The sequence below is a fragment of the Gymnoscopelus microlampas genome, assembly GCF_963454915.1.
Source record: "Gymnoscopelus microlampas genome assembly, chromosome: 21".
Lineage (NCBI taxonomy): Eukaryota > Metazoa > Chordata > Actinopteri > Myctophiformes > Myctophidae > Gymnoscopelus > Gymnoscopelus microlampas.
The window spans coordinates 15180698-15195684 of NC_139958.1; the positions used below are offsets into that span (position 1 = coordinate 15180698).

General features: G+C 41.4%; 1 protein-coding gene across 3 annotated transcripts in view; it reads right to left on the reverse strand.

Moving 5' to 3' along the window:
• arhgap24 (Rho GTPase activating protein 24) overlaps nucleotides 1–14987 on the reverse strand; it is a 94833-nt gene that overhangs the window by 26268 nt on the left and 53578 nt on the right. The window contains exon 1 of one of the 3 annotated variants that reach the window (XM_084046725.1): nucleotides 5328–5452. The exons of the other annotated variants lie outside the window; for them this stretch is intronic. Coding sequence (XP_083902851.1) covers nucleotides 5328–5403 — 76 coding nt within the window. The 5' untranslated portion in view covers nucleotides 5404–5452. Of the gene's footprint in view, nucleotides 1–5327; nucleotides 5453–14987 lie in introns of those variants that run through there. 3 annotated transcript variants of the gene reach the window in all.

The window sequence follows — 14987 nt, forward strand, 5'->3', positions numbered from 1 at the left end:
CTTCTCCACCACAGCATCACTGTTACCTGAACAGACAAACCATGCTGCAACTTCCTCAAACTGATTTATCATGCCTTGACATACAGTAATACTGTTAATCCATTAAGACCGGGAACGCATCTGTGTCATTTTCTAGATTTCTTTGGCTATTACAAAAAAAAGATATACAAGCTAATAGCGCGGCACCGAGTGCCGCACTATGAGCTTGTAGATCTGTTTTTTGGGAAAAATCGTGGAATTTTTTTAATCTTTTTTTCAACATTTGCAACTCAAATCTTTGCTTCTGGGGATTCTATAAATGTATTCAGTTAAAAAAAAAAAAACGTATTCTCAAACTTTTTTCATGTCAAGGACCCCCCAAATTATATGTATTTGGCCGCGGATGACACAGATGCGTTCCCTGTTTTAATGGGTTAAAGTAAGAGCTGAAGTTTTAGTGTCTTTGCGGAGGCATGCCAGAGGGAGTGTTTTACTCATGCTGACACTAACACTGGCGAGGAAGTTGATCAAAAGGTCCTCTATCTATTGGCACAAACTTTTTCATTACAAAGATTGCACATCATATTGAGACACTTTGAGAGCACACTTTAAATGTACAAACACTTGCGTCATACCATAACATCTTGAAACCACAGTAACACAATAACTTAATCATCTTTGTAATCGATAGTGAATTATGGTACAAGCAGTGGAGGAAAGTAACTAAGTACATTTAAAATAGCAGATCTACAAGCTCACAACGCGTCGCATCACGACGCGTTGTGAGCTTGTAGATCGGCTACTTTCAAATATTTAGTACTTTTACTTTTGGTACTTTAAGTACATTTTGATGCCAATACTTTTGTACTTTTACTCAAGTACATTTTTAATTCTGGACTTTTACTTGTAACAGAGTATTTTTATATTGCAGTATTGGTACTTTTACTTAAGTAAAACATTTGAGTACTTTTTCCACCACTGGGTGCAAGTACATGTTTTCTGTTGCTATAGTAACCCTCTGTGTAGAAGTTGGGGTCCTTGAGGGGGTTCCAGGGGGGTCCCCAGATAAATGTCCCCAGCCAAATGGACCCTTACCGATCTGTAACACTGAGGGCGCACAAATGGAATCAAATGGACTCTTACACAGCTCCATTTGGTTCCATTTGTACACTCGCAGAGTGAAATTAACGCTGAGGAGTGTACAGTGTAGATTGGGGTCCCAGCGATAGAAATAATATCAAGGTGGGGGTCTGTGAAATTAAAAAGGTTGAGTCAGCGTAATAAGAGGCCAGACATGGTGTCAGACTGGACTTACAGACTAAAATAGGTACTGTAGGAGACAACAAAGGCTGGCACTGTGCTGTAATTAGTCACAAAACCCTGGCACTCCTACAGTGTCCACTTTGATCATATTCTCGTGCCACGACAGAAGATCTGTCCGACTCCGACAAATGTATCACCTCTGTTCCACGGATTGTTGGCAGTTACGTTCACTGTATACACTGCAGCATACTCAGTGTGCATTTACCTCTGAGAGTGTCAAATGGGTCCATTTGTTTCAATTTTTGCTATATGGTGTAAAATAATAACGCAACAAGTTGTGTGTGTGTGTGTGTGTGTGCGCGTGCGTGTGCGTGGGTGCGTGCGTGCGTGCGTGCGTGCGTGCGTGCGTGCGTGCGTGCGTGCGTGTGTGTGTGTGTGTGTGTGTGTGTGTGTGTGTAAAAGTGAGAGAAAATAAAAACATTTGCATGAAAAAACATTATGGAAAGCAACTGTATTCTATTTACAGTACGACCGTTCCAAGCGAGCAGAACGTGGCAACTGCTCTGTGAAAATCTTAAATTCTTGCAGACTTTGATTGTGCTTCTTAGTCCGAGAATGGAGGAAACAGACGCCGCTGGAACGGAAAACACACGTTTCTGATACTGGCTCAGCATTGTTTAGCTTTGAATGACTAAAACACATGTCATGTTTCCCCAGGTGCAGAGTGTGTGTGTGTGTGTGTGTGTGTGTGTGTGTGTGTGTGTGTGTGTGTGTGTGTGTGTGTGTGTGTGTGTGTGTGTGTGTGTGTGTGTTCATGTGCACGCGCGCATGCATGCGTGTGTGTATGTGTGTGTGTTCTTGGGTGTGAGTCTGTATGCGTGCGTGCGTGCGTGCGTGCGTGCGTGTGTGCGTGCGTGCGTGCAGTGTGTATGTGTTGCCTTTGTGTGTGTGTGTGTGTGCGTGTGTTTGTGTGCGCGTGTGCGTGTGTGTGTATGAGTGAATGAATGCATCACTTTATATGTGTAACAGTGCACTCCTCTCCCCTATCCTGGCTGCAGGAGCGCTCTTGTTTGCATGCAAGCAGAGGCAAGTTGAGATTCAATATTGTGTCTAGAGCCCGACCGATGCCAGATTTTTGGGTCCGATGCCGATGCCGATTTTGAGAATCCTGGACCACCGATTGCCGATGTTTTTGACCGATATTTTGTAATTAAATAAAATAATAAAAAATAATTTTCAAAAACGTATAAACTTAGTTCTTTCATTGAAGTTAAGATTACAAGATTGAGAACATTTAAATAAAATGCAATCACATTATTACAAATAAACATGAATACAATTATTTGAAAACTTTAGTTACTAGTCACTTTGTAGTTTTGAATTATTAATATTATTTACTAAACATACATTAACCACAAGTCTTCAGCCCTTTTTAAACTTTGGCTATTTGCAGTGGTGGAAAGTAACTATAGTACATTTACTAAATGACTGTACTTAGTACAATTTTGAGGTATTTGTACTTCACTTGAGTATTTCCAATGTCCAATACTTTTACTTCTACTCCACTACATCTCAGAAGCAAATATTATACTTTTACTCCACTACAATTATTTGAAAACATTAGTTACTAAGTTACTTTGAATATTTTGATTATTATTACAAAACATACATTGATCACTTCAGCCCTGTATAGGGCCATTTGAAAATAGCCGATCTACAAGCTTGTAGATCTGCTATTTTCAAAATATTTTTATACATTTGAGAACTTGAAATTGATTGAAATTTGATGCCAATACTTTTGTACTTTAACTCAAGTACATTTTGAATTCCAGACTTTTACTCGTTACAGAGTATTTCTATATTGCAGCATTGATACTTTTACATAAGTAAAACATTTTAGTACTTTTTCCACCACTGGCTATTTGAAAATAGCAGATCTACAAACTCACAACATGTTGCTATGCAGTGCTTTGTGAGCTTGTAGATCTGCTATGTTCAAAACATTTTCATACATAATGATAAGGGGTGTAGTCCACTTCTAAATTTAGGATTTAGGTTTTGGTCAATTGATTTAGTTTGTTTTCATATTACATACACTGCATGCCCGACGTGCCCACGCAGAGCCCGTCCATCGATTGGTTGTGAAATCGCCCTGACAACCAACAACAACCAATAAAACCCACAACTGTCCCTTCGGACTATAGGATCTATTCTAAACTATGGGATTCTAAAACTTGAGCGTCGAGTCACTCAAGCTTTGAGCACAACAAAACTGTGTCCTTGTATTTTAGTTATGAACAAAGTCTTGCTGAGAGCAAAATGAACGGCCCAAGGTAAGTGTAATGCTTTACAAAGTTGTAAGAGGAATCCCTTCATCTGACTGACCACCATGTCCGCGTCTGATGAAAAGTGAAAGTTAATGAAACTCGCCCCAAATCACGCTCACCCCCATTCTTTTTCGCGGACCCACGGTTCTTGCATTTGTTTGATGATAAGGTTAGAACATAGTTTTAATGGGGTTACGTTTAGAAATAAGGTTAGGTAGGTTTAGGCATAGTTTACTGAAGTTACGTTTGTGAATACCGCCGGATTTTCTCCGGGGTGACTGTGTTTTAGTGCGACTGTGTTTTGGGGCGAGAGTTTTGGTATTCTCCGTGCGACTGACAGGCAGCACTCCTCCGCTCAGAAACAGCGTGGAGATGTTAAATTAACGTCTCAGACAGACGTTCATATATATTTATTTAGCGAAATACAAGTAGCTTAGAAGATTGTAGTAGCCTTTGCCCAATTGCTCATAAAAATATATACCAACCGTTACATAATGATCCATAAATTAACAACGAACCTCGCGTCGAGTCATTCATATCATTTATTAATTAATTGAGCTTATAGGTCTCTCTGGAAGGCATTGTAGTGGTAGATAACTTTAATCTCACTCAGTATTATTGAGAGATTTTTGAGAAAAACAAGCAATCTTTGTGGATTTCTCATAAATAAATATAAACACCTTTACCGCAGCTGCGCAGCAATTGCACAATCAGTGAAAATATTAATGACAAAAACATCGGAACATCGGGGGGAAAAATGACCGATGTCCGATATTGACATTTTGGTCCAAAATGACCGATACATCGGGCTCACCGATGTATCGGTCGGGCTCTAATTGTGTCTAATGATAGTCTGGGAACTTCTCAGAAGCCCACGCGTCATAAATACCTCCGACAAGCACAGGAAATCACTCCATGCATGTCGTTTACGGTTTATCACTTTGCAAACTTATAAAGCAACGAGCTTTGCTGCACGGTGAGCGCGCACACACACACACACACACACACACACACACACTCACGTGTGCAAAAATGCTAAGACAGGATTAAATTCTATTTCATCACACTGAAAGAGTTTGAGTGGATTCAAGTTTAAATGCTGTAAAGATCCAGCTGTGTTGAGACTCTCAGTTGTAATTATTATTGCTCAAACCTGCATCTCATCTTGGCTGCAAAAGAACCCTGTTATCCTAAATGCTGTCTATACTGTTTGTACAGTAAAGAAAACTGTGGAAGTCCAGGAAATAGGTTATAGAATGAAACTGTAGGGCATTGGTTCTCAAAGTGGAGTCCGGGGACCCCCAGGGGTCCTTGGTGGGCTCCTTGGCTATTAAAAAATAGCAGATATACAAGCTCATAGCGTGGCACCGAGTGCCACGCTATGAGCTTGTAGATCTGCTATTTTTGAAACAAATATATATAATAATGCAAATATTTGAATATTTTGTATTTTAAAGCGAACATTTTTAACACAAATATTTGCTTCTGGGGGTCCCTGGCACAAAAAACTTTTCAGATGGGGGTCTGCGGCCAAATACATATCATTTTGGGGGTCCTTGACACGAAAACGTTTGAGAACCACTGCTGCAGATTACACAGTAAAATTGTCATTTTGACTCGTTAAGTGTTAAGTTATTCGCGTGTTAACTCTGGTTACACTTGCACACAGCTCAGAGTTCATGTAAATGTTGAGCCAGCCAGCCAGCCAGCCGGCCGGCTGCAGGAAGCCAAAAACAAGCATGTCATAATAACAGTTACCTGAGTGAGAAGACGGTACATCTGATAATCCATACTTTGGCAAATGATGAACCGGCTGATGCTGAACCACTTCCATGCTCCCTCCAAGCTCCTATAACTTTTGAGGAAACCCCCCTCCCCTCCCCCAAAAAAGGGCTCCTGAACTGAACGGGACTACAGACAGTGTCCCGGATGCGTGTGTTATGCTGTCCGGAGGAGCATGCAGCAGCGTGCTGTATGTACTGTATGTGACTCAGTCTGGAGAGAGAGAGAGAGCAGTTCTCTCAGTTCTTTTGGCCCCGGCTCAGGATGAGTGAGTGAGCACAGCTGACAGGGTGTGAGACGGAAAGACAAGAAGGGGGAGTCGAGCATTGAACGGGGGGGGCATTGGGTTGAGGTGGAGGGGACGAAGTCAGTGGGTTGGCCACATACACACAGACTAGACACTCAAAATCGCACGTTTCTATCGCTCTACTTGTGATTACATCAACATTTTAGGATAGGGATTTTATGAAAAAAATAAGCATTTTTAACCCAAAGCCTATAGCCAACAATAGCCAATCTACAAGCCCACAATGTGTCGCACTGCGATGCGTTTTTGGTGCGTTGACACCACCACGCCACTAAATATAAATAGATAAAACAGACATAACTCTAACCCCAATCCCTAAACCTAACCTCTAAATGATTCATCCTAACTCCAACCTGAATCTTTAACAAATTGTAAGCCTAACTCCTTTCTAACCAAGAAAGCAGGGCTCTCACAAGTATAGTCACACACACACACACACACACACACACACACACACACACACACACACACACACACACACACACACACACACACACACACACACACACACACACACACACACACACACACACACACACACACACACACACACACACACACACACACACACACCCCATCCTCCTCCTATTTCCAACTATAATGAGAAGAACAACAGGCAGATCTGTCAGTGGGCACGGTGTGACTCTGAAAGAGGGCTGTTGGGTTTTGTTTTTCCCCCGACAAGCAAACGTAGAATCTCCATCTCGGGTTACAGTGCTACTGTATGTTAAAGCTGCAATCTAAGAGTTTCATGGCCTATACCCAGGATTCAAACTCCCTGGCCTCACCCACACAGTCTGGTACCACCAGCATCCCTGATCCTCGTCTTTAATTTTTTACCTATTAAACCTATTAAAAGCCAGACCTATTCATATATTGCAGGTTCACCAGCATCAGCTGCGCTGCTCCATACCAAGAAAGGCAGCAGCCAGCCATGGCCTCAAGGAGAGAGGGCAGACAGCCAGCGTTCGCCTGACAGCTTGTCTATAATAGATCGATACATTAATAGTTGCTTCATTAATTTACATCTACATCTACAGTAAGGTAAAATGTTGTCATTATTGTGTACTTTCCCAGGTTAACCAGGAACCTATAGCATCAGTCTAAGCAATATACTATCGAAATAACGACTGCACAGAATTTTTATGTGCAGTCGTAGGCCACAGGCTATGGTGGATATGTGTCTAACCTTGTTCTAGGTGTGTTTCTGGGCCTGTATCTTCCCATGTATCTACACTAGAGGTGTCCTGTTGCACTTACCTCCCACCCATAGGCTGCTTTATGGGGGGGGGTCAACCAACCAAAGTTGCAGGTGGTCCCTGCTCTCCTCAATAGATAAAGTTCAGAATGGAGACACCTAAATTCAAACCTCAAATTAAGCCCCTAAAGCCATTGTCTGATAAAAGAGCACAGGCTATACATACTATAGAGGCCCTCTGGCTATCCATTACCATCTGATGCATAATGAGCCACCAACAGCATCACACAAAGGTTAGGTCAAGACTGTCCCTCTCACGCCCCCACAGGGCCATGGAAATCATCACATCAGATAAGACAAGAACAATGGGCCAGGTCCAACCTCACATTCTTTGGTTGCCGACGGGCAAACATGACACCACTCACTCCTAAAGCTGGATATCTGTGTCCTGGAAACGCCAGAGGATGTGCCACAAAAATGCAAGGAATTAGACCAATTAAGTTTGTGGAAGCAATAGTTGGTGCTGTTGTAAAACATTGACGCGAAACTCTTTAATCCGGGAACGCATCTGTGTCATTTTAGATTTGAGCTATAACTCAAATCTTTGCTTCTGGAGGTCCCTGGAACAAAATATTTTACAAATGCTCGCTTTAAAAATATATATTCAAAGATTTGCACAAATGTTCGAGATTTTTCAAAAATAGCAGATCTACAAGCTTGTATATCTGCTATTTTTGAATAGCCCAAAGAAATCTAAAATGATACAGATGCGTTCCCGGTTCTAATGGGTTAAATTCTGTGCAAACTGACACACTACGACTGAGATGCGGTAAGTCTACAGTTTGTCAGTCTATGTGCTGTGCAGCACAATGCATTCTGAAGTCCGGAACCTATTCTAATGAATAAAACATTACTAGAAAAAAGCACCCTACCGGAAACCCACCCCCCCCATACCCCCACATCCCCACCCCCGATACCGCCATGAAGCTGCTCAGTTTCCAGTTGATGCCTGTTTTGATCCCTGTTGATGTGAATGGGGCCTGTGCTCTCTGTAGCTTCCTGTAGATGGCGCATACCACATACACACAGTAGGGCTGCTGCCATAGTCTGGGTCAAAAATCTAATATTTTATGCAAATTCAACAAATTGTATGCAAATTGAAAGGGGCAAAATGTGCCTACCCAATAGCCAGACAAATGAGCGATATTTGTGCAGAGTTTGGAGGCAGTTGGACAGACTGGTCTGCTGTAAGACCCCCACCAAACTAACTAGTACATCTGCAGTGGTTTGAGGTGGTCTCTCTACTCCACTCCATTGAGATATTAGGACACCTACTGGTTGACAAGCATTGCCTGAAACACATAAGCGCAATACCTTCCTTGGTCAAGCGGAGAGGCCGTCTTACCATAGTGACGCGTTTTGAGCTTGAAGATCTGCTATTTTTGAGAAAAGACAAAAAAAAGAAATATCTTTAATAATAATTTAAAACTAATCTTCTGGGGGTCGATCCCTGGCACACAATGTTTTCAGATGGGGGTCCGCGTCCAAATACAATACAATTTGGGGGTCCTTCGCGTGAAAAAGTTTGAGAACCACTGGTTTAGTGGGTATGAGAGGCTGTCTGGTAATCAGAAGGCCACCGGTTCGCCTCCCTGCTCGCCCATGACCATCAGCTGGGTGAAGCTGAAACTGAATTCCCCCTGCGGGGTAATTAATGTCTACAATAACACAAGATTTGTAGTTTTTTAATGGATTTCAGCTTTAATACTTTACTCTTTACAAATGGTTTAACCCATGAAGACCTGAGGCCGATTCTACAAATCACCATGTCTAAAACTGTTACTTTTCAGGATTCAAATACAAAAATAGCAAAAGTACAAGCAAGCTTGTAGATGTGCTACTTTAGGTACTTTTGTTTGATGCTGTAGTATGATCAAGTAGGGCGTTAAATGTACGGAAAAACACAAAAAGTTAGAAAATGGAGATAATAGGTTTCTGCTCGACAGCAGCAAAATGCCTTCTAAATCCTAACAGTTTTCTGAAAAACCTATGTTGCTAAAATCTAAAATGACACAGATGCTTTCCAGGTCTAAATGGGTTTAAGAGTGAGTGAGTGAGTATGGTTGACATCCAGACCTACAGCATGTAAAGCAATGGGTCACTCTGTCCAGTGAGAAACTCTGCTGACAATGAGCCAAGCGTCTGATTCCATGCCAACTAAATAAAGAGTTGTGTCTGTGTGTTCTGCCAGGGCTGCTGTAAATACACCATTATGCAACGGGAATCCATTTCAACTTCAAGAAAAGGAAACATGCGGCTCAGCCTTCACTCATGTTAGGAAACGTGTATCGGAATAGAAGTTAGAAGTGATAATTGGTTTTTCGACGGAGGCCAAAACAGAACTCCACCAGTGATTCTGTGACACTTATTATTACCGTGCCAGTATTTGCCTCGGTTTTTAAACGTCATTCTCACAGCTAATGACAACTTTTAAAATAAATTAAAAAATGCATGTCATAAATGCCGTGCATCTATCGAAGGTCTTAACCCATTGAGACCAGGAACGCATCTGTGTAACCACTTTAACCATTATTGTATACGTTGGCTACTCAAAAATTGCTTGTAGATCTGCAATTTTTTTTAAATCGTTAACATTTGTGCAAATCTTTGAATATATATATATTTTAAAGCGAACATTTCCACGGTCCACGGCCCATTATATTTATTTGTCCACGGTCAAATACATATAATTTTGGGTGGTCCTTGACATGAAAAAGTTTGAGAACCACTGATATTATAGCAACATACGTTTTTAAGACATTTGTAGAACCCCCAGAAGCAAAGCTTTTAGTTACAAATGTTTGCTTTAAAAATATATATTCAAAGATTTGCACAAATTGTCACGATTTTTCAAAAATAGCCAAAGAAATTTAAAAATGACAGATGCGTTCCCGGTCTTAACGGGTTAAGTGAGAAGAGACCACAAACATTCTGTTCAATCCCCAAGATCATGTGGGCCATCGTGCCACTCCACTGTCTGAATGCCAGAATCCTTGGGAGTGCAGTACTGCTAAGACCAGTGACAGCTTCACCAGCTACTGACAGGGGATTAAAAGCTAATTAAAACCTTTAGGACCGTCGAGTTTTTCTGAGTACTGGCAGCTGCTGTCACCTGAAGACTTGCACGCAGCGCCAGTCACACTGCGCTGCGCTGTACTAGAACTAAGTACAGAACCGAACCGATGGCAGATTTTTGGCTCCGATGCAATCCCGCTTTTGGAGAGTTCTAGCCCATCGTTCAAAACCCATGTTTTGAACGATATTTTTCTAATCTAATTTGATGAGCTTTTGAAGGTCAAAAATAGCCGAATTACAAGCTCCCAATGTGACACATTGTGAGCTTGTAGGTCAGCTATTTTAGAAAATGTTTGACAGCTTTTTTGGAACACCAAGTTAAGAAAGTAAAAAAATCGGCTGTATAATCAGACACCAAAAGTCAAATAATGGACGATATATCAGCCAGACCAGATACATTGGTCTGGCTCTATAACCAAGTCTCGGTAAAACATTATATCAACTATACTGAAAGGCAGGACATAAAGGAAACCTCTAGAAAAGTACAGAGCACACAGGTCTGGCTCTACAGAAGGTCTCTCTCGTGTCAAGTAATAGTACTGAACGTGCATTCTTTAAATGCTGTAATGGCAGCCTATATTTACTCAATGGAATGATCTGTACAGTGCCAATTAATTCCTGTTTACAGTTTTGCCTGCATAGCAAATGGTTATTTGCAGGTTGAATGTCTCTAGAATATAGCCACACGCCTCCACTCCAGCGATACCCAACCTCTGGGCCGGGGCCCATTGGTGGTCGGTGAGGGTACTGCAAGTGGGCCCCATCTAATAAATGGCAAATGGCAAGATTGGTGCCTGATCAACGACTAGAAAGTGCGTCAATCACACATTGAATCTTCTATCAGGACTTCATGAATATATTTACAGAACCCTAAAGTAACCCCTAGCGCACACACGCACACACACACACACACACACACACACACACACACACACACACACACACACACACACACACACACACACACACACACACACACACAGGCAAGAATGGAACTTGTGATTCTATTTTCTCTAGGCATTCTTGCGTGTTGAAAATGGTGTTATTTCACTGGAGTTTTGCATGGTTCAGTTGGAAGGTGGTCGAGACTGGAGGCGATTTAAAGTTGATGATAAATCTCAGACGTATGGAGCACAGTGACAGCTCATTCTTTACAATCTCATCCTGGTAGCTGTGCCAAATGGACCTTTGGCTTCCCCACAGGCCAAATGTGCTGTAACCATGCAAAATGACCATCCAGAGGAGCACCAAACCATCTCACTAAAAAGTCAAGCAGATCTGCAAGCTCGCAATGTGACACGTTGTGAGTGCTTGTAAATCGGCTATTTTTGTAAGCCACCATTAAGTGGCGTACAAAAATCCATTAGTCTGATTAGTCACATGGATAAGTGGCTAATCAGACTAATAGATTCGATGTCAATTATTTAAACAAATCTTTAAAAAAAAATCATGTTGATTCGTTAAAATTAAAAGAAAATCAAGTATTTTATTTTTCTCTATTATTTGTTTAACGTACATGAGCTAGATAAAGTTGCAATTGGTTCTAAATATCAGTTTCGATATTTCTCTGGTTGTCCAGCCCTAACCTTGCGTCCCTATTTTCCCCAAAATGTCACAATAGCGGGCCGCAGTCAGAGACTATGGCTATGTGGGGGCCCTTGGCATGGAAATGTTTGGGAACCGCTGGCTTAACTCACAAAGATAAATACACTAACATTTTTAGTGTAACCTCTCTGAGAGGGTAATGTTGGTCCCCTATGGGTGTATCTTCACACTCAGGATGTGTCTGTGAATTAGACTTTACTCGACACCTGCTGCTCCTCATGAATATCATCTTTCCGTTGAGATGAGGAGCTCCAGACAGACACACACCTGCACTCATCACAGCCGCAAGATGACAGATGGAGAGGAGACACACTGACCTTTGAAAGCCTCCGAAATTGAGCACAGGGTGTCTGCATGTATCCGAACGTTATTTTAAGACTTTTAAAAGACATTTTTAATGCCACCTTAGAATGACATTTAAGACCAAACTTGCAACGAAAATAGACATGAAAAGTGAAAGATACACTCTTTTGCATTGGTTCTCAAAGTGGGGTGCGGGGACCCCCAGGGGTCCTTGAGGAAGTTCCAGGGGGTCCCCAGCTAAATGATGGATAGTTAGGAACCAAATGGACCCTTATGGGTCTGTAACTAAGAGAGTGTACAAATGGAACCAAATGGACCCTAACGGGCCAATTTTATACACTCACAAGTTTTAACACTCAGGATGCGTGTGAGTTTGTGCACGTACTGTACTGTACACAGAGGCATCGTGGACGGTACCGTTGACTTGTGATTGGAAAACATCCATCAGATTGGATTAAATAAGGATCACAACGTTCCTGTCTGCCTCGTCACTTCGCATCCTTGTTGTTGACTCTAACAAAGCTGCCCAAAGCACTGCCTGTCTGAAAAGAGACTTCATCACATCCTTGTTGTTGACTCTAACAAAGCTGCCCAAAGCACTGCCTGTCTGAAAGAGCAGTCAGGCTGGAGCAGAGAGAGAGAGAGAGCGAGAGAGAGAGAGAGAGAGAGAGAGAGAGAGAGAGAGAGACACTGGGGGAAGGACCGAGAAATGCTGACAATGAGGTTAGGTTTTATGTGCGTGCGTTTTACATGCGTATGTGCGTGCGTCTGCGTGCGTGCGTGCGTGTGTCTCTGTATGTGTGTGTGTGTGTGTGTGTGTGTGTGTGCGTCTCTGTATGTGTGTGTGTGTGTGTGTGTGTGTGTGTGTGTGTGTGTGTGTGTGTGTGTGTGTGTGTGTGTGTGTGTGTGTGTGTGTGTGTGTGTGTGCGCGCGCGCGTGCGTGAAATCTGGATGATGGTTCTGGTTAGTCCCTCTAGGTTTTGTCATATTAAATCAGAATCAATAAGGCTTTCGATAATAGTGAATGCTGCCAGGTAATGCCAGCGTACTGCGGTTATATGTGAACATAAATGGTAAATGGTGTATTTATATAGCGCTTTTATCTAAAGCGCTTTACATAGATTGTGCATTACATTCACCCATTCACACGACACACACACATTCATACACCGATGGCAGAGGAAACCATGCAAGGCACCAACCTGCTCATCGAGAGCAATTAGGGGTTCAGCGTCTTGCTCAAGGACACTTCGACACTAACTCTGAGGGAGCACGGGTTGCATAATGGTTTCAGGTATGTAATCCTCTCCTTAAATTAATTCAGATGGTGTGTTGACGTCAGTCCATGGTGCATTAACCAGATAGCATTTACAGATTGAAGTGGTCTTTAGTATTGCCCTCACTGACCCTTCGACCCTCCATCATCACACACGCTCGCTCGCTCGTTCCCTCACTCGCTCTCTCGCGCACTCGTTCCCTCACTCGCTCACTCACTCGCTCGTTCGCTCAGTGAAACGGGGCAAACTATGGGGTTGGCACTGGCTCAGCAGGTAGAGCGAACTTAACTACTTTCAAACGTAGTGTTCTTTTTTTTTAGGCATGTTATAAAAAAAAAAAATCTAAAGTAGCAAAAACAGCAGATCTATAAGATCACAACGTATCGCATTGCATCGCGTGACATTGTCATACAACTAATGTATAAAATAGGGCATTCATTAGAAAAAGAAAAAAACACAATAAGATGAAATATGGAAATGCAAGGTTTGTCTGCCCGACAGAGACGACATAGTGCCCCCCTCCTGCCTCCCTCGTTCTCTCCTCTCTGTTATTTTACATTCAGGCTTCAGAGCATCTTTAGCGTGCTAGATTTATAGGTAGATGTTCCATGGTAGATTTATAGGTAGGCTGGGAGCTGTGAATCCAGTAGCATGTTGGCCGCCTGAAGGACCTCAGCTAAGTGAAATCTGATCCAGTCATAAAAATGTTTTCTTACAAAGCTGCATGTTTTCTCTCTTCCTTTGATGGTAGTTATTCAAAGGTACAAGTTATAGCAGCGCCTATTGCAGGGCACACATCACGTTGACCTACTAAAATGTTTCAGGATGTGGTAAGGTAATACTTTTCGCTTCAGCAGGACTTTACATTCAGTTTAGTTCCACTTACATTTCTTAAAATGTGTGTCATTCCAGGATAATATGTTATATGTCATTTATTTATTTGAATGTTTTCACATAAGAGTAAATGTACCTACAAGTAGAGGGAGAATAGATATAGTTATAAATGTTTATGAATTACTTACATCACGTTTACAATGTTTTATATCATACAGTATATTCCAGTTACTTAATACTTAATACGTATTATTTTGGGAGTAATACAAATGAATTATAGGTACATGAATGTTTTCAAATGACTCAAATCATTATTACAAATATTACATATTTAAAATAGATAGACCTTTATTAATCGCAGGGGGGAACTACAGTTGCCAAAGAGGAATATTTGAATACTAGATTTTAATCTATTTTAATGTAGTCTCCATATATGGGCATGTTACATTTGTGACGTCATCCACCCACCCACCGTTCACCAACCCACCATCCACCCACAAGACAATTTGTATATAGAATTACATATTCCAGTAACTTAATAGGTATTATTTTGAGAGTAATATAAGTGAATTAATTTATAGAAAAGAGGTATAGAAAATAACCTATATAAACTCATTCCATTTACCATTTAACAGTATCAGCATTGTTTAGTCAGCTTATGGGTAATACTGTAGTGAGTGAAAGAAGTGTATGGCTTCCCTCCAAATACTGATCAATGTTAATTACTTGATAGCCTTATCAGATTCATTTAATCAACCTCATCACTCTGTATCACCAAATACTGCTCCTTTAAAACAGTATTTCTGTAATTAAAGTAGTGCCATTTCTGCCGATCAGTTATTATGCCACAAGTAAAAGGATTTCATTATTGACATCTTTTAAATTATTAACAAATTGAACAGTAGTAAAATCTCACGGCACTCAAACTGCATTAAAATCTGGCCAATAGGGAAAGCAGAACACAAGCAGTGTATATA